We start from the raw sequence: 18,820 nt of genomic DNA, 5'->3' as shown, positions 1-18,820 counted from the left end.
AATATATTTATTTATGTGTATATATGTAGCTAAAGTCTGAATTCCTTCCTGTATAGGAGTGGGCTCCCCTGAAGAAATGGTTTCCAAACCCCCCTCTCTGGTGTGTTGCCCGCTCAGGTACCTCTGGTACGTTAAAAGCGCCTGTTGTGAGGTAAACGGGAAACCCTTCACTGGGACATTTTCCTGTGGGGTTTGGGAAAGCTGAATTTTAAATAATAGCGATCTTTTTAAATTAAAATAATCCCCTAGGCTTAGTTTTTTCCACGCTTAAATCCTCCGCGGCGCTTGCAGAGACATTATGTCTGTTCTCAACTCGCTGTAAAAAGTTTTAAACCAGTTTAATGGCAAATTGTGGGAAGAACTCGAAGCTGGTCTATGTGGATTTTTCAAGTGTCCGCAGGAACGTGTATGTTTTTAAATCATTTTTATTTATTTAAAGTTTCATAATAAATAACTTCTCCTGTGGGTTTTCCCGGCTGGGAACACAGAAATCAAGCAGCTCTGCATAGGAAGGTTTACATTTTTCACCTCTGGTTTTACATGGGTGGTTCAAAGTCAGCAGGCTGGGTCATTTCTGGAGGTTACAGGAGAGCTGCGCTCCCTTTTCATAACAGTGCATTTTTTCCCAATATTTGCCTCTTTTTTGGGCACTTTTTAAGTGGTGCCTCAACCTCCCCCTGGCTATATGCCCCCCCCCCCAGCTCTTAGGACAGTTTCAGGATGTGCCACATCACAACTTCACCCCAAAGAAAGCACGTTCAAGAAGACAAACCAGTTGTGTTCACTCTCCCAGAAAACAATCTTGGGGGGGGGGGGGGGGAAAGAAAGAAAAAGAAAAATGTGTGAAAGCCAGAAATTATCAGAGTTGGCTTTTTTTTCCCCATTTTCAGATGATGCTCAGAAATAAACCTCAGCCTGCAGAGAGCACAGGTGAAAACCTCCCCGAGAAAAACAAAAGGCTTCCACTTGAGTGAATGCAGCATTTTTTTGTTGTTATTTTTAGAGGCGTTGATTAATTGCGTGGGGAACCAGAGACGTTTTCATTTGGGGGTAAGATGAAACTAAATTCCCCATCTTATCTTTCAGCTCAGCCTCGTTACCCATCCGGACCCCATGATACACCCTGTCAGGAGTCACGCCTGGGATAAAGCACATGGGGGAGGCAAAAAAAAAAAAATTGAGGCCCTGAACATCCAGCCTGGACCCCACCAAGCAAGGTCAGAACATTTCCATGTGCATTTACCCTCCTGGCCATCATTTCTCCTGCTCGGGCTCAAAGCCACAAGGCTCAAAGAGATGATTTCTTTCAAGAAAGGTTTGTGCCCGTGTCCAGAGCACACCCCTGCCTCTTCCACTTGGCAGCCCCAAGGGAAGGTTTTTAACAAGCGAAGCAGCTTTTGGAGAAACTGGGCCAGGGGAGCGCAGAGGATCTCTGCGTCCCTGGGAGAGGAGCGCGGACGATGCTTTCTGTGAAACGAAGACGATTCCCATCAGTCCTGCGCCGCTCCCTTTGCACAAACGAGTTTCTTAAAAAAGCACAGGAGAAATGAGCTCGAACCCTCGTCCCAGGGCACGGGGACGCCCACGGTCACACAGCCGCAGGGTGTGGGGTGGTGGCAGAACCCCCCCAGCACCTCCCGCACCCTCTGGCATGCGGACGTGGGGCAGTGGGGTGGCTCTTTTCGCCCCCTCCCCTTGTATTTGCCCCCTCTGCTGTTACCCCCTGCTTGCACCGTCGTGGTGTTTCCAGCGCTACTGCAAGAAGGGAGGAAAAGAGGGGGAGGGTGGAGAGAGGCTGAAGCTTTGCGGGGAGCCCATCGCCAATCAGGGCCGGGGTGAACTGCTGAGTTAATTAGCAATGTCAAAAACCGCCCAGAAACACAAAAAACAACCTCCAAACCGACAACAAAACCAAATCCTGGCATGCCTAGCGGAGTGGGAGAGGGCAGGGGGGGTGAGGAGGGGCAGAAAGGAGAGCTTCAAATTAGATCAAAATCTAAAGAGCTAATTCTGGCGATAGGAGCTCTCCAGAAATTAAAGGTGTTGAACTGCAGCAGACTGTCCTCTTCTTCGGAGATGTCCTGGCTGACCTGGTCCCGCTCGCCGACGAGCTTGCCCAGCCCTCCTTTGGGTTTGTAGAGGGCCACGTCGCTGAGCCCCAGCCCCTCCAGCTCTGCCACGTCCAGCCGCGGGATCGGCATCCTCCAGTAGATGAAGGAGTCGTACTGGCTGCTGATGGTGTCCAGCATTTTCAGGCTGGGAAGGCAAAGGGGGTGAGGGGAGAGGAGGAGGGGGCGAAAAGCTCGACCAAAGGCACAGGAGTTGCCCCAAAGCGGCCGAAGCTCTCAAGTGTTGCCATATTGACCAAATCCCACAGGGTACCCCCCAAAAATATCACTGGGGCGGGAGAGTGTGGTGTCACGGGGTCTAGGCTGGGTCTAAGTGCAGACTTGAGCTCTACCCCTGGTCTTATCCACAGCCTCGGTCACGGCCCTTGCTGAGACGCAATTTGGAGCAATGGGACTCGTCGCCCTGTGCCTCAGTTTCCCCATCCGCACAAAGGGGAGTGTGGGAATGAAGGCTGGGGAGGGGGGAGCCCCCTCCCGCCTGTATCTCCCGACATCCATCCCGGGCACCTCGGTGCCTGCGGGGTGCCATCAGCGGGGAGCAGAGACGGGCTGTCCCCCACATCCCAGACACCCGGATCCGAACGAACCCTTTTTCCACCAAACCATGCAAAAGCCTCTCGCCCTTTCCCTGTGCCGAGCCCCCCACGGAGCCGGCAGCGAGGGGGGGGTCCCTGCGCGTCCCCCCACTGCCCACAGAGCCGTCCCCTCCCTCGCTGGCCCGCGTGGCATCACGCCACCCCAGGGGACCGCGGCGGAACCCTCTAGAAGGGGCTGGAAGGAGTTGCCATCGCACCCCCCCACCCCGCCGTGCCCCGCCACCCCCCGTGCCGTGCCGCAGAGCCCCTCCCGCGACCCCACCCGGATCCACCGAGACCCGGGGCAGAGCAGGAGCGGCCGCGGTTCAGCGTTTTCTCCTGCACAGCCCGAGCTGAGTCACTGCCGCGCTGACTTGCTTTTCCCTGGCAGGATGATGTCGCTCACCTCCCCGCGTTTGTCAGCGGAGGTGGGGGGGGGGAAAAAAAAAAAAAATCAACCATCCGACCCAAAATATCCTCCTTTTCCCACTGATTTCCTTGTTTTAAGCCCTGGGAATCGGAATCCTGGGGGATGATTCAGACATACCTCGAATCACGCCCTCCCTCGCTCCCCGGCCGCGCGATGCGGGGTGACCAGCTGCTAAATTTAAGATTCCCGATGTGGCTCAGAGGCTATGAAAGGCTCCTGTGTCACCCGTCACCCCCCCGGGTAAATCGAGCCACCGCTTTGAAATCGCCTCTTCCCCCGGGGAGACACCCCTGGGGATCCTTCTGCAAAGAGCAGCGAAGGGTTTAACGGTGACGGATGTTGCGGGTTTTAAAGCTTTGAAGGGGGGAAAAGGGAGTTTGGTGAGAAGAAATAAAAAATTCAGATCTCTAGAAATTCAATACAGGGGAAAAAAAAAACCCCAAACCTCCTGCATTGCGTGTCACCCCTAAAAAAGTGCATTTCCCCCGGGATCAGTGTGGTCCGCTTGTCCCTTGGGGGCAAAACCACCTTCATCTGGTTAATCACTGCATGGAATAATCATCTGGAAACCCAACATGAGCTGATTGTTGCTCATGTTTCCCCCCCCAAAAAAAAACCAAAAAAAAGAAAATAAATTCTGGGGTGCAAAGACCCCCCCTCCACCCAAATCTCTTCCAAAAAAACCCCCAAAAATCCTCCTCTGGCTTTTCCTCGCCCTCCGCCCGCATGCCACCAGCCCTCACCTGTCGAGGAAGGGCGATGGGCGGATGGAGGACTCGGCGCTCTTTGTCGCAGCGTCGCTTTTGTCTGCTGGCGCGGCTGGGTCTGCAATGCAGCCCCTCGCAGCCGCTCCGAGCGTTCCCCTTCCTCGGGGAGGGGGGGCACGGTGGGCAGATGAGTCAGCGGCTCCCACCCGCGCCGGGGAGGGGGAGGACGGCCGCCACAGCCGCGCTTGGAGGGGGTGGGGGGGATCCTGCGCGATGGACCCCTGAGACGGGGATTTATTAAACCTAGAGAGGATGGGAGATTTCCCGCAGCAACTCCCGCTTCCCCCCCGAAGCCCCCAGCTCAGGGTTCGGAGGGGTAACGCACCGTTTCTCTTTACCTGCCTGCGAAGAAATGGGGGTGCTGCGGTACCCCCAAACCTTGGGCTGGCAGAGGGCACTTTGCAGGTCAAGCGCAGGGAGGTTTGGTGCAAAAAAACCTAGATAAGGGTGTTTTGGTTTTTTTTTTTTGCGTCGTGTCTGAGTCTGGAGGTGTTTGGTCCTGATGCTGTAGGGCAAAAATATCTCGGCTTTGTGTCTGAAGGCAGACGCGGAGCCAGAAATAGGAGCGAGACACCCAGAGCCGGCACCGCCGCCAGGGCTGGGAGAGGGGCTGCTCCGCACCAAGGGGGGGGCGCCTCGCGCTGCCCCCCGCTCCCCGCCACGGCACCCGTGGGCGCCAGGCCACGACCACGGCCCCTGCGCCGCCGCGGCGTCGGGGGACGGTGACCCCGGAGCAGGGCGGCAAAGAAAACCCTGAATCTCCCCGCCCCGGCCACCGCTGGGCCCCGAAACAGCCTTTTGGGGGGCACAGGCGGGATCCACACCCCTGCGGGGCTGAGCGCGGCCCTCGCCCTCCTCTCCCCTGGGCCGTGCCTGGGATCAGCATTCCTCTGGGGCTTTACGGGTGGGTTTTTTCTCCCTTTTCCCCCCCGTTCCCCGTGCGCAGCTTGTTTCCGCCGGTGCCAAGTGCTTTTGTCAGCGCTCAGCTTTCAGCCGGGCTATTTCTGCCTCCTCCTCCTCCTCCTCCTCCTCTCCCCGCCGCCGGGAGCCAAGCGGATCCCATGTCCCCTCCTAAATAGACCCAGACTATTTCCCCGGCGTGGGGAACGTGCCAACGTGGGGCCCAGCCGAGGATGCTGATCCCTGCCGGGGGGCTGAGCTGCCGTGATTTTGGGGATCCCCAGGGCCGCGGGGTGCAGCTTGGCTCCGTGACTCCGTAGGGAGCGGGCTGTGACCCATCCCTTCCCCTCAGGGTGTCACCTGTGAAAGGGGGGGTGGCTCACGCAAACCTGCGACGTCCCTCCGCGAGAAGGGACCTGGGGCCAAACCCCGCGGGTGAAGAGGGGGGACATGGCGGGGGGGTCCCGCCGTGCCGCAGGGCCCCGATCTGTTCCCTGCAGCAGTTCTGGAGCCGGTGGTTTCGGGAGGCCGCGCCCCGGCCCAGCAGACACATTGTCAGGGGGGGCTGTCCCGGGGGACAGTGTCCTCTGGCAGCACAAGAAGCCAAAAAAAAAAAAAAAAAAAAAAAAATAAAAAGGGCTCTTCAGCTGACATGAGGTCTCTTTATCAGCCCCGACGGCTCGGCCGGGTGCGGGACAGAGACCCGACTGAGCGGGGACAGTGCCGCCTTGTCCGGGGTTTCAGGAGTGGGAGCGACGGGGACAGTTGGGGTTCGGGGGCTGTCGCAGGAAGGGACACTGTGGGACTCCCCCAGGGGACTCCCGGGTGTGGGTCCCTCCGAGTGGGCTGGGGACCCCCAGGAGGGGACACCCCGGAGCTCCCAGTCCGGCTTGGCCGGTGGCTGGAGCTGTGGGGTTTGGCTGGTGACAGCGGTGGTGGCGGGACCGTGGCGGGTGACGGTGGCAGCGCTGTGGCGGGTGTTATTGGCAGTGGCAGGGCCATGACAGTGACAGCGGTGGTGGCAGGATGATGGCGGGTGACAGCAGCAGGACGATGGCAGGTGATGGTGGCAGGACGATGGCGGGTGACAGCGGCAGGATGATGGCTGGTGATGGTGGCAGGACGATGGCGGGTGACAGCAGCAGGATGATGGCTGGTGATGGTGGTGCTGGCAGGATGATGGCGGGTGACAGTGGCAGGACGATTGCAGGTGACAGTGACGGTGGCGGTGGCAGCACGGTGATGGTGACAGCGGCAGTGGCAGGACGATGGCGGGTGACGGTGACGGTGGCGGTGGCAGCGGCAGGGCCACAGCGGGTGTTGTGCAAGCGGACGGCCCCGGGCGCTGTGTGTGACGCCGTGGGGTGGCCCCGGGGTTTCCCACCCTTTGGGTGTTTCTGTCCCTGTCGCTCGGGCACCCCCGCGGGGACAGCGTGACTGGGCCTCGGGAGCGGACGGGAGCGCGGCTGAGCCCTGGTGGGCACCCCCAGTCTGGCCGGGCACCCCCAGACCTAACAGGGCCCCCCAGGAGCCCCAGCTATGGGGGGGTCCTCCGCCAGTGCCGAGCCCCTGCACCCCCAGCGGGGCACCCCCAGCCCTACTGGGGACCCCAGTTGTGCCAACCCCCCCCGCGGCCCTGCCAGGGCCCCCCCGCAGTCCCGAGTCCCCGGACCCCCCCTCCCTAGCAGGACCCCCAGCCCCGCCGGGACCCCCCCCAGCCCCTCTGAGACCCCGGGACCCCCCAGCCCTACAGGGACACCCCCCCCCATCCTACCCAGTCCCCCCAGGACCCCCCGAGCCCTTCTGGGCCCCCCCAGCCCCGCCGGGACCCCCGGCCCCCCCGCGGCCGCGGCGCCTGCAATGCCGGCGGTGTCCAGGGTGGGAGCTGTGCTCCGGGCCGGGCCGGGCCACGCCTGCCCGCGGCGAGCTGGGCACCGGCACCGGGACCCGCACCGGGACCCCGCACCCTGCGCCGGGGGCAGGTAACGGGGCGGCCACCGGGACCGGGAACGGCTCCCCCCTCCCCTCCCTCCCCCCCCCCCGCTCCCCGAGGGGTGCGACCCCGCCGAAGGGCCCCCGAAAGCGCCGTGGGAGGGCACCGGGGGCGGCACCGGGACGGGAGGGGGGCGGCGGGAGGACCCCCCCTTGCAGCCCCCTGGGCGAACCGGGGGGTCCTGCTGGGGACCCCAACCCTACAGGGACCACCCAGCCCTGCCGCGACACCCCCCCCAACCCTGCCGGGACCCCCCAGCCCTGCCGGGACCCTCAGCCCTGTCCGGACCCCCCCCCCAGCCCTGCCAGGACCCCCAAATCCCCTCCCGGCCCCCCCAGCCCTGCCGGGATCCCCCCAGCCCCCCCGGGACCCCCCAGCCTTAGAGTGACCCCCGAGACCTGCAGCCCTTCCGGGCCCCCCCGCCCTACCGGCCCCACGGCTCCCCCACCCCTCCCGGCACCCGGTGTCCCCGTGGCGGCGGCCAAGGGGCTTCTCCCTCCACTTTGCGTCCCCGTCCCGGGGGTCCCGGGCCCGCAGCCGGGGGGGTCCCGGGGCTCCCACCCGGCAACGGCCCCATCCCCGCACGCCGCCCTCCCTCCCGAGCTTGGGGGGACCCCTGGGGGCGGGTGTCCCGCAGCGCTGGGGGGGGGGCCTGGCGGGGCCCCCCCACCCCGACCAGCCTCGTTGCTCGCCCCGGTCCCCGCCGGTGACGCAGAAGCCGCCGAGCGGTGGTTTCCCAACAGGGAAGTCATTTTGTGTTGTGCCGGCGCAGGCCGAGCCCGCTGCCGCCCGCCCCGGGGCCAGGCCCCAAGGCCCGGCCGGGCTGAGACCGGACACAACTCGCTGCAGGGGTGAGAGGGGGGCGCGGGAGACCCCCCCCCCGGGGGTTGGGGGGCTGCGGGGGGCAGCGGGGGCAGCCGCGGCCTGCGGGGCCCGAGCCGGGAGGAGCGGCCGGATCAGCCCCGGCCGTGGCCCTTCGCTGGGCGCGGGGCCGGGGGGTGCCGGGGGGTGGTTTTGGGGGGCAGGAAGGAGGGGGGGGGGGTGGGGGGGTCGCGCCGGCTTGAACCCCTCGGGGTTTACACGGGAAGTCGCCGGTGACTCGTATGAGGCTGAGCCCGCGCCCGGGGCTCCCCGCGGGGGCTCCCCCAGCGCTTCGGGGGCTGGCTGCGATGGCCGATTTTTGGGGGTGCCCCCTCACCCCCCCCCAAGGCGTTTCCGCCGTGCTGCCGGATCCGGCAGCGAGCCGGGGCGTGATGGCGGGGGCCGGCTCCGGCAGCCTCATTTCCGAAGGAAATGGGGTGAAAAAGGAGAAGCACAACACCCCCCCTGCCCCCCCCGCTCTGTCCGTCCGTCCGTCGGTCCCGAGGTCGGCCGGGGGGTGCCGGTGCGCGGGTCTGCTGGGGGCACGGCCCCGGTTTACGCCGCCCCGGACATGTCACAACCTGCCCGTTCTCAGCGGCCGCGCTCGCGGGGGGGGCGCTGGGGGGCAGAGCCCCGACGCCGGGGTGAGGGGCGCGGGGCACTTGGGGTGTTGGAGGGGGGGGCTGCTTCGGTCGCGCCTTCAAATCTCCCCGCCGGGACCCGCGGTCGGTGCGGGGGGAGCGGGCACGGCTGGGCCCCGGGGGGTGTCAGCACACCTGAGGGGTGCTGCCGGGCGCGGGGTCACCCCAGGGGGCAGCGGGGTCACCCCGGGGCCGGGTCCTGCCCGCGGGCCCCCGCGGGGACAGCCCCGAGGCGACGCGGCCCTGAGGTGCCGGGACATCCCCGGGCGCCCCCGGCGGGGGTCTGCACCCCGATTTTGGGGGGTGCCGGGCCCAGCACCCGGCGGCCGCGGGCAGGAACCGCCGGTCGCCCGCCCTGGACTCCGGACCCGTCCGGCGCCGCCGGTGCAGGGGCAGAGGAAGGACTTTTCCTGTCTGCCGCCGCGGCCGGGCTCCGCCAAACCTCGGCCTTGCCTCGGCGCGGCTGCCCCCCGCGCCGGCGTGGCGACTCTCCAGCGGCTGATACAGGGTTGTGCCCAGGCGCGGCCCTCCGTGGGTGGGTGAGTTTTGTGTGCGCCGACGGGTGCTTTTGCAGCAAAAGACTTGTCTCTCCTTGGGGGGGGGGCGGAGAGCACCCATTTTGGGGTTGAACCCCGCTTTCCACACCCCCCGCGGCTACCCCAGCCAGGGCCGTAGGGTTTTGGGGTTGAGCTGCGCCAGGCGGGCAGAACCCATTTATTTTTCCCCCATCTGCTTTTCGAGCCGAAGCGGAAGAGCTCAACCTCCGGCCCCTTTTCAGAAAGGCCGGGATATTTATAGCTGCCTGGCTCAGGGAGTTGGGATTTGCCGTGGCTGCCTCTGTCCCCCCCCATCCTGCTGCAGCATCCCTCAGCCGCCTCCTGTACCGGGGCGGGGGCCGGGACCAGATCCTGCCCTGGCCTTGGGGACAGTTCCTCTGGGTGCCTGTGCAGTGCCCGGGGTCCCGGGGGGGGTCTCTGTGCGATGGCCGGGGGGTCCCTTGGGGTCTCTGTGTGAGGCCCAGGGTCCCCAGGAGTCTCTATGTGACACCTGGGGTCCCCAGGGGGGTCTCTGTGCAATGCCCAAGGGGTCTCTGGGGGTCACTGTGCGATGCCCAGGGGGGCCCCTCAGGATCTCTGTGCGGTGCCCAGGGTCCCCAGGAGTCTCTGTGTGACACCTGGGGTCCCTGGGGGGGTCTCTGTGTGATGCCCAAGGGGTCCCTGGGGGTCTCTGGGTGATGCCCAGGGGGTCCCTTGGGGGGGTCACTGTGCGATGCCCAGGGGGCCCCCTCAGGGTCTCTGTGCAATGCCCAGGGTCCCCAGGAGTCTCTACGTGACCCCTGGGGGGGTCCCAGTGTGATGCCCAGGGTCCCGGGGGGGTCTCTGGCTCCGTTTGGGCAGTGGATTTGGGGGTGATTTGGGGAGGCAGGATCGCAGGCCTCACTCCTCCCTTCACCCCCGCAGCCGGCTGCTCCTCTCCACGCTGTGCCACCCCAACCAGGTCCCCCCAGCAGTCCCCATGGAGTGACCCCGCGTGGGGGTCTCTGCACCGGCGTGGCCCCCCCCTCCCCAGCAGCTGGCCCGGCACGGGGGGAAGCTGGCCATTGCCACCGCGAATATGAGCGACTTCTGGCACAAGTTGGGCTGCTGCGTTGTAGAGAAGCCACAGCCTGTGAGTAGCTTCAGCCCGGGCGGTTCGGGGAGGGTGTGGGGTCCTGGGGCTGTGGGCTCGGTGGGGGCTGATGGCCTTCATCTGCTTCCAGAAGAAGAGGAGGAGACGGATTGACCGCTCCATGATCGGGGAGCCCATGAACTTTGTCCACCTGACGCACATCGGCTCTGGCGACATGGCTGCGGGCGAGGGCCTGCCCATGGTACCCGACCCACGCTCACGGCTGGGGTGCTGGGTCTCATGGCTGGGTGATGGGTGTCATTTTTGGGGTGCTGGGTGTCACAGTTGGGTGGTGGGTTTCACTGTTGGGTGTCACAGTTGGGTGGTGGGTGTCACTGTTGGGTGGTGGGTGTCACAGTTGGGTGGTGGGTGTCACTGTTGGGTGGTGGGTGTCACAGTTGGGTGGTGGGTGTTGTTTCTGGGGCAGTAGAGTTTCACGGTTGGGTTGGGTTGGGTTGGGTTGGGTTGGGTTGGGTTGGGTTGGGGTGAAGCAGCCTGATGTTTGGGTGACAGCCTTTACGCTTGGGTGACGGGGCGGCGCAGTTGGGTGACGGGTCTCGCAGCGGCGCTGACACCTCTGCACCCTCCCCGCAGACCGGCGCCGTCCAGGAGATGAGGTCCAAGGGTGGTCGGGAGCGACAGTGGAGCAACTCCCGCGTCTTGTAGCGTGTGAGTACGCGGGCGGCGGTGGCGGCCCTGGGCACCCGCGCTCCCGCTCCGGGGCACCGCCACTGATTAACACCCGGACGAGCCACCGCTTGCGCGGTTCCGTAACCCAACCTCTTGGCCTTTGCAGATTCCTGGCTTTTTCAGCCCAGACTTGAACTGCCTGATCCCCCAACGGAGGAGAAGCCGACCTCGAGTGCTTTAACCCCGCGGTAATTTATGCAGAGCGATCCTCGCCCGGCTCCCGGTGGCTTTTGGTCGTCGTCCCCCCGGCAAATCCCTCGTCCCCAGAGGCATCGGGTCGGTGACGCGGGGAGGGAGCGGGGACGGCAGCCCCCACCCCGTGCCCGACCGCCATTCCCGCCGCAAGGACGCAGCCGCCCCCCCGCAGCGCACCAGGAGCTGCCGGGCGCAGCCCAGATGTGCCAAATCCTCCCGGTTTTCCCTTTTTCCACGCTGGCACCTCCCATGGGCCCCTCTCGGCTCCGGGCCGCGGTGCCTCGGTCACCCCTCGCGGCGAGGCCGGTCCTGGTGCGGAGGCTGATTTGGTGCCCTTCCGGAAGAGCAAAACCGGGATTAAACCCCGACGCTTCGGTGCAAAACCGGGATTAAACCCCGACGCTTCAGCGTCCAACCGGCAGCAGCTCAATGCCGACGCCGTCAGCGAGCCCGCGGTGCCTCCAGCCGGCGTCTCCTCCGCCGGCAAACTGCCACCTTCCTTCTTTTTTAGAATATATTTTTTTTTTAAGCTCCAAACAACCGACTGGGCAGCCTCCGCCGCCTCAGAGGCGGGACCGTGGTGGGATCACCTCCACCCGGGATCGCCACCAGGGTTTCACCGGCACCGGCCGAGGCAGGACGGGGCCCAACCCGAGAAGGGACTGAGGCTCCTGAATTCGGGCGCGGGTGTATATAATTTAAATAGCGCCGGGATTAAATATTGACCAGCACGTGCCGGGCGTCGCGGCCGGCTGGCAGAGGCTTCCCCCTTCGCCGCGCTCCACGCCGCGCCGGGATGCTCCCGCCCCGCGGCGCGCTCGGTGTTGGGAAGCGAGCGCCGATGCTCGATTCGGTTTTCCCCTCCCTGGGAAGAACAACCCCCCCACCCCCCCACCCCTTCCTTGAAATAAAACCCTTGTGCTGGCCCGAGGAGCGTCTGCGAGCTGCCCGGGGCTCCTCACCTCCCTCCTCCTGCCGAATTTGCCAGAAAAACACACACCCCCCCCCACGCACACGCTGGGCACCGCGCTCCCACCCACGTCCTTTATCCCCCCGAGGCCACGGCTCGGCCCCGCGTGTCCCTGTCACCGCGTCGCGTCCCGGCTGCGGGGAGAGAAAAGCCCCCGCGGCCGGTGCCACGCGACCCCCCCGCCGAAGGCCGGCCCTGCCGAGGGGCCTCGCGCGCCGCGCGGGTGGCAAACCCGCTGCAAGTGGGGCTGGGGGAGATGGGGGGAGCCTGAGGCCCCCACCCAGCTCCTTACACCCTCGTGCGAGGGGCTGGTTCACCAGGAGCTGGCACAGGGAGGAGGTGAACGTCCCCGTGCGAGGCCTTGCACACGCGGGTGCCGGCAACCCCGCTTGGGAAAGGGCCGGGAGCGCGTCGGAGGGCGGATGGTGCTCCCAGCCTGGAGGCTCTGCTGGAGCCGGGGAAGTTCCGGGGTGCTCCAGGGCTCACCCCTCCCGGCACGCTCGGGGCCACCCCCCGCACGCGCCCCGCGAGCCCTCGCACGCTCCCCGCCGATCCGGCCCCAGAGCATGGCGGAGGGGATCTGCCTCCGTGCCCCCGCCCCGCTCGGGCACACCGGGACGTGGCAGGCGCCCACCGTCCTCTCCAGGGTGCCCGGAGGGACGGTGCGGCCCATCAGCTGGGGGAAACTGAGGCACGGGGCACGTGGGGAGGATCCCAGCCCCCCCGGGGACCCCCCCCGAGCAGGTTGTCCGTGGCGTGGCCGTACCGGGGATGCTGCTGGGCGGGAGGAGGCGGGCGGCGAGGAGCAGGGTGGTGCCCGAGCCCCCGCCGAGGTGGCCTGGTCGGAGCGGAGGGTGGCACGGGCAGCACCGATCATCCCCCCACACCCGGCGGGCTCAGGGAGGGGTCCCGGGAGTCCCACCCCGGACACCAGCCCCACGTCGCCCCCGGGAGAGGACCCGGCGTCGTGTCCCGCTCGACCCACAGCGGGAGAGGGAGTGACAGGTTCGCTGGTTCCCTTGGCTGGGGGAGAGCGTGTCCCACACCAGAGGCCTTCTCCTCTGCAGAGGGTTTATTTTCTAACAAAAGCTTCTGGACATCCATTAACTTTATCAAAATTCACCCCTGGATTGCAATGAGCTGGATTGCAACGAGCCGTGCTCTGCCTAGTGAGAGAGAAAAGGGGGGAGAGAGGGAAGGAAAGAGATCGAGGGTCTGGGTGCGTACATCCAGCTACTGCAAGGCCCAGCTTAAACCAGAGAGCCACAGCAGACTGTAAGACCGATATTTATAAGGCGTTTTCCCCCACCCCGTGAGTCCGAGAGGCTTCAGCACGGCCGCGGGCCGGGGCCGAGCCCGTCAAACCCATGTGCCAGGCGCGTCGCTTGAGGCAGCTCCGCGGCGCCGCCGGCCTCGTTCGTCTCTAGAGCGGTGGAGGCGGCGCAGATGGCGCGTGAAAAACGCCTCTGTTTGTAACGCAAATGTTTGTCCCGATGCGTGGGAATCGGGTATTTGTATCCCCTCCATCCCTCCCTGGGCGTCTGCCGGGCTCCCGAGATCTCGCTGTATCCTGTTGCGGCGAGATGTGAAATTAAACGCTCCGGAGGGACACGTGGAGGGGAGCGCGATGGAGCAGCGCAGGCCGGCCATGTCGTACACGTTCAACTGGGAGTACAACTTGCCGTTGGAGCACGCCCAGACCGTCCCTCGCGGGGCCGCGTACCGCGCCTGGAAGCAATCAAACGGGTCGTCTCGGGGGAGCTCCTCTTGTTTGCCATCCGCGCTCCGGAGCTTCCGCGGATCCGGGCCGTGCGTGACCGGGATGCCGCAGGACAGCGCTACGCTGGGGTCTCGGAAGGAGCCGTTACACCGCTCGTCCCCATTCCGGTAGCCGTAGTTGGGGTAACCCCAGCAAGTGCACATGTCTCGAATAAACGTCCTCAGTTCCGGGATATACCAAGTTTCTAAGGGGTCACCCGCTCCAGTGGAGCAGTTTAATATTCGGGAACAGCTCAGCCAGGAGCCGGCGCGGCGCGGGGCAGCGCTCCGGCGTTTTCGGCTGTTCCAGCAGAGCGTCTCCCCGGTGGGGAGCCTGACCTGGTTGTAGGCGCAGCTCCGGACACCCACCTCCCACCCGATCCCCGTCCCGTCGGGGAGGTCGGAAGCAGCAGACAGAGGACGGTTGGGGTTAAACAGTTGTTTCAGAGACCAAGCCCACTCGTATCTGGTTTCGTTAACCAGCTTCGCTGCCCCTGCGCTGGCAGGGACGTGGATGCACCAGTCGGCGTCCCAGCGCGCGCTGAATTCGTGTTCAAAATAACCACTTTCGGAGGGGGAATCCCACCACGGCACTATGGTGCACGGAACGGGAACAGGGGTGGGGTTTGTTGGTTCCGAACTAGACTCCGGGGTTAAGGACCGATAACAAGTTTGGTTCCACAGATCTTCCCACGTCGAATTGCTCGGGAGCTGATACAAAGCCCTTGTGTGTTCAATCCACGTCCCGTTACTTTTCCAGGGTTGCCCCTCCTTCTGTTCAAGAAAAGGAGACTCCATCGTCCCCCACGTGGCGTTTCCCTCCATTCCGTTGAGACGGTTTAACTCGTTTGTCAGTATCTTTGTCAAGTTTAGACTAATCATTGTAAATTTGAATCCCTCGGGTGCAGAACCGGGGAGGGCGACACATATCCCCCGGTCCGTGTGGTTCCAAATATGCATAAACCCTTGTATCAGCTTCCAGGCCAGACCGGGGGATTCTCCTCCCCACGAGCCCACTGCCCCAACGGCGATGGAGAACAAACAGGTTTTCCAATCCATCCTCCCGTAGCACGACGCTGAAATATCCCCAACAGAATCAATCAGACGATAGAAATACCGATCCACTCTGCGACTGGGAACGGCCGTCCCGCGATGGGTCACCCCCCACCTGCAACAGAGAGACAGAAGAGAAAATAATTTCAAAGATGGAACAATCCGCTACTGAAAACCGTAACCAAGGAAACTCCCCAAACCAACCCGGCGGGGGTTTATGGCAGCGCTGGCTGCGCGGGGGATTCCTCCTCCTAAGGAGCACGCCGAGGGACAAAGGCACGCTCGTTAGACACATCCAGAAAATGAATATTTATATCATTCCCGGGGAAGCACTGACCCATTTCCAGGAAATCTAATGCCTATGTTAATACACTGCACCAGCGCGCTGAGAGTGGGGGGCTCTGGCGGCCGTTTTGGGGGACAGACCCTGCCTCGGTTTGCCCAGACGCGGCAGCTCCTGGGTTGGCTGCTCTTTGGGATGCGCGAAAGGACAAAATTTATACAAAAGGGATATTCGTGTAGTAACCAAATTGTTTAAGTCTTTGGTGTGGATTCGGTTCGGATTTGGTGTGGATTCAGTGCTGATTTGGTGTGGATTCGGTGCGAATTTGGTGTGGATTTGGTGTGGATTCAGTGCTGATTTGGTGTGGATTCGGTGCGAATTTGGTGTGGATTCGGTTCGGATTTGGTGCAGATTCGGTGCAGATTTGGTGTGGATTCGGTGCAGATGTGGTGTGGATTCGGTGCAGATTTGGTGCGGATTCGGTGCAGATTTGGTGTGGATTCAATGAGTCCGTTTTCTGCAAACCAGTCCGTCGGCCCCCAGGGCTCCTGCACTGACAGGAGCTTTTAGGGTCAGGGGTCCCCGTCCCACAGGTCCCCCCGACCAGGTTGTCCAGGACAGCGGAGCCGGTTCGCTGGAGCTTCCTTCTCCCTCTTCCCAGGGAAAACGGACACAGCGAGTGGGGGGCAGCCGCGAACTCCCCGACGGCTCTTGCCCTCGGTCCCTGCATCGGGCCCACGCTGGGTCCTGACGCTTCGGGGCGAAGTCGCCCGAGGGCGAGCGTGGGGCGTCCCGGCGTGGTTTGAGCTCACCGGTAGCCAATCGCCACGTGGCCGGTTGTTTACCCCCCACCCCCCCCCCGGCCCCGCGGTGAAATAGGGGAGGGACGGAAGAAGAAATTAAAGAAATTTGTAGGTTGAAAAACAGCTGCCGAGAAAAACCGACAGCAGAGTCCGAACCGGGTGAAATGTGGCGGCGTCTCCGCCCGCGGCCCCGAGCCCGTCGCCAGCAGCGACCCGACCGCGCCGCAACTCCCGCCGTGCCGGGGCCGGAAACCAAAAAAAACCAAAAAACCAAAAAAACCACCCCACGAGTGTGAGACACTTGGCGTCACGTGACAGCGAACGCTCCAATGAGCGGCCGTGCCCTGCCGTGCCCCGCCCCCCCGAGGGATGTTAACTCTTTCCTGGCCGAGGCGGGGCCGGGGGGACGCGCCCGCCGGGAAGCGCCTCCCGTGTCCCATCGGATCCGGTTGGGTTGAAACGAGCCACGGAACCACTTTGTGAACCTCGTACGCTGCTGCCCCCCGGCCCTCCCGAGCTGCTCCCACCTGGGTCAATCCCGGGACCCCTCCTGCTCCCGCCGAGACCCATCGCGGGGTCCAGCTGTCCTGCTCCGGTCCCGGCCGGTGGGCAGTCCCCACGCAGCCAGGCGCTCCCCAGTAAAAGAGGGGACACACACACACACAAAATAAAAAGAGTTTAGTGACTGTAACAAAACAACAGGAACAGTAGGAAGCCCAATAGCCCGATACACCGAGTGCTCATCACCCGGTGACCATCCGCAAGCCCCGGCAGCGAGCCCGACGGCACGAAAGATCCCGACAGCGGGAAAGATCCCGACAACATGCAAGATCCCGACAGCATCAGAGACTCAACAGCACCAAAAACCCCGACAGTGGGGAAGATCCCGACAACAGGAAAGATCCTGACAGCACCAAAGATCCCAACGGCATCAAGGATCTCAACAGCAGGAAACATCCCGACGGCACCAACGATTCCCGATTCCGCCTCTTTGAGCAAAGACTCCAAGGACCCATCACCCAGCCCCCAGCTGTGCCCCCTCCCAGCCCGAGGAAAATTAACTCTGTCCTGGCCAAAACCAGGACACAACCTGCTGGGTGTCCCCCAACCAGGACACAACCTGCCGGGTGTCCCCCAACCAAGACACAACCTGCTGGGTGTCCCCCAAACCAGGACACAACCTGCTGGGTGTCCCCCAACCAAGACACAACCTGCTGGGTGTCCCCCAACCAAGACACAACCTGCCAGGTGTCCCCCAAACCGGGACACAACCTGCCGGGTGTCCCCTGACCCTTTCTGGTCCCCGAAGCGCAGAGCTTGGTCCCGAAGAGGATCGTGTTCTCCTGACCGTGTGAGCCACACGCTGAAACGCTGGAGTTGTGTCACCACCCCCCAGCACAGCAGCCCCCTGCTTCCCAGACCGCCCCGTCCCACCTGCAGCTTCGAGCCAACGTTCCCACTTTCCCTCCTCGCCTTCTGCAGCCGTTCTTGCCACCGGGCCAGCGAATCCACCTGGTGATTTAGTCGGTGGGCTGAGTGATTTCCCACCGGGTCTGCAGCAACCCACCCTACTAAAAGCTTTCTCTCTTTCGCTATATTTCGGATTTCTTCCCATTTTTCACGCTGCCGTGCCGGTACCCGATCTACCTCCCGCTGGTTTTGTTCCCGGCGCGGGAGCCGCTCGCCGCAGCCCTCGCCCCCGCCGGAGGACTCCGTGTAAATAAACGCCGGTTCCGCAGCCTCAGCTTTAACAATTCGCTGTCCGACGCCGCTACCGACTCTCCCACCTGAGCGTTCCCCTCGACCCTGTGAGGATTCGCCTCCCCCCGAGCCAACCCGCAGCTCGGAACTTCCATACCTCTCCCTCTCTTCTAGAGGAGGCTTCAGTGAACCGCCCGTTCTTTAGGTGGGGTTCAAACTGGGGGGGCAGGTTTTATATAACTAGGGGGAGGTCCCTGGGCCAGTTGATCACCGAACGGTTCTTGGATTTGGGGCACTTTGGGTGCTCCCCCCTCCACGTGACGCACAGCAGCGGGGACCCCACGGCTCAGACCTTCCTCGCAGCCCCCTCCCCGGGGCAGGATTCCTCCCAGTACCGCTCGCAAGACCTTAAAAGGTCCCCGGAGAACGATTGGTTGTTGCCGGATGATTTTTTTCAGCTTCCTGTAGATGATACCGAAGACTCAAACCGTTGGTCGAGGAATAACAGGCCTCCTGCGTGTAAACTCTGCACAGACAAGATAAGCAAGTCTGCGTGCGCGGGGGCAGCCTCGCAAGGCGCTGTCCCGGAGACAGGCAGGAACTTCTCAGGAATTGTATAAATATTCTTTTTTTTTCACGTATCCAACGCGTGTGCTTCCTCCCCTCGGTGCGCACATTAGGAGGAGAAATCCTCCACGCACCCAACGCTCCAATAAACCACCGTGGCCTTTCTAAACCGTCATCAGCTTTTGGTTACGATTTTCAGTAACAGAATTTGAGCACCCAGACGGGACCCGCTCTCCGGAGCCTCCACAGACCAGAGGAATCGTGAGGACTCCAGCGCACGCCGGAGTGTTTTGGGGGCAGCGATTCCCTGGTCGGGGGATTCTCTGCGACAGCTCTCTGGGAGGTGAGCGCCGGGCACTGGTTACATCCCAGTAAGTTGTATCTGAATTAACTCCGCGTTGTAGAGCTGTTGGGGTCGGTACTGGAACTTGTAGAGGGTGGTGGCGTGATCCACACGCTGCTGCGGGGACGCCCGACTCCGGATTTTGTTTGGGTGTTTGTGATGCGTTTGGATTTTGTTTGGGTGTTTGTGATGCGTTTGGATTTTGTTTGGGTGTTTGTGATGCGTTTGGAGCTTTGTAAAACAGGAGCCGGACGGTCTCCTCAAGGGGAATTCTGAAGTGTTCTCCCTCGGGGCGCCCCCTCGCACTGGGGTAGGTTTGGGGGCGACCCCCTCACTCGGGGCAGAACTCGGCATTTTCTGCTGTGGGTTTTATTTAAATCCGCCGCGCTCGCTGTGTGAAGGAGCAGCCGTGCTCCTCCTCACAGGTGCGGGGGGACGAGTCTTCCCGGTCTGGAATTGAGCTGGTGGTCGCAATCTCCCCCTCCCGCATTCA

At 63.3% G+C, this 18,820-nt stretch overlaps 3 protein-coding genes across 5 annotated transcripts; 1 reads left to right on the top strand and 2 right to left on the bottom strand.

Annotated features, from left to right (window-relative positions):
- Window positions 1-391: 391 nt before the first annotated feature.
- On the bottom strand, window positions 392-4,078 carry MLLT11 (MLLT11 transcription factor 7 cofactor). 2 transcript variants are annotated; one of them, XM_074929338.1, is made up of 2 exons: window positions 3,878-4,078; window positions 392-2,256 (listed from the first exon to the last, which is right to left on the bottom strand). In XM_074929338.1, the coding sequence occupies exon 2, from the start codon at window positions 2,247-2,249 to the stop codon at window positions 1,980-1,982; it is 270 nt and encodes an 89-aa protein (XP_074785439.1). In that variant the 5' UTR covers window positions 2,250-2,256; window positions 3,878-4,078; the 3' UTR covers window positions 392-1,979. The 2 variants fall into 2 exon arrangements, with proteins under 2 accessions (XP_074785439.1, XP_074785440.1); XM_074929339.1 differs by lacking the exon at window positions 3,878-4,078 and adding an exon at window positions 3,252-3,784.
- Window positions 4,079-6,693: 2,615 nt separating this feature from the next.
- CDC42SE1 (CDC42 small effector 1) lies at window positions 6,694-11,583 on the top strand. 2 transcript variants are annotated; one of them, XM_074929341.1, is made up of 6 exons: window positions 6,767-6,783; window positions 7,567-7,645; window positions 9,757-9,964; window positions 10,056-10,166; window positions 10,559-10,633; window positions 10,761-11,583. In XM_074929341.1, exons 3-5 carry the CDS (start codon window positions 9,911-9,913, stop codon window positions 10,628-10,630), a joined length of 237 nt encoding a protein of 78 aa, XP_074785442.1. In that variant the 5' UTR covers window positions 6,767-6,783; window positions 7,567-7,645; window positions 9,757-9,910; the 3' UTR covers window positions 10,631-10,633; window positions 10,761-11,583. The 2 variants fall into 2 exon arrangements, with proteins under 2 accessions (XP_074785441.1, XP_074785442.1); XM_074929340.1 differs by lacking the exon at window positions 7,567-7,645 and having other exon boundaries at window positions 6,694-6,783.
- A 1,242-nt stretch (window positions 11,584-12,825) lies between these two features.
- On the bottom strand, window positions 12,826-15,953 carry LOC141971752 (uncharacterized). Its single transcript, XM_074929321.1, has 2 exons — window positions 15,873-15,953; window positions 12,826-14,745 (listed from the first exon to the last, which is right to left on the bottom strand). Exon 2 carries the CDS (start codon window positions 14,634-14,636, stop codon window positions 13,179-13,181), a length of 1,458 nt encoding a protein of 485 aa, XP_074785422.1. The 5' UTR covers window positions 14,637-14,745; window positions 15,873-15,953; the 3' UTR covers window positions 12,826-13,178.
- Window positions 15,954-18,820: the final 2,867 nt, after the last annotated feature.

Source organism: Athene noctua, chromosome 29 (genome assembly GCF_965140245.1).
Source record: "Athene noctua chromosome 29, bAthNoc1.hap1.1, whole genome shotgun sequence".
In the NCBI taxonomy this organism is placed as follows: domain Eukaryota; kingdom Metazoa; phylum Chordata; class Aves; order Strigiformes; family Strigidae; genus Athene; species Athene noctua.
The sequence above is the reverse complement of the archived record's forward strand: the minus strand, read 5'-3'. Positions and strand labels throughout refer to the sequence as shown.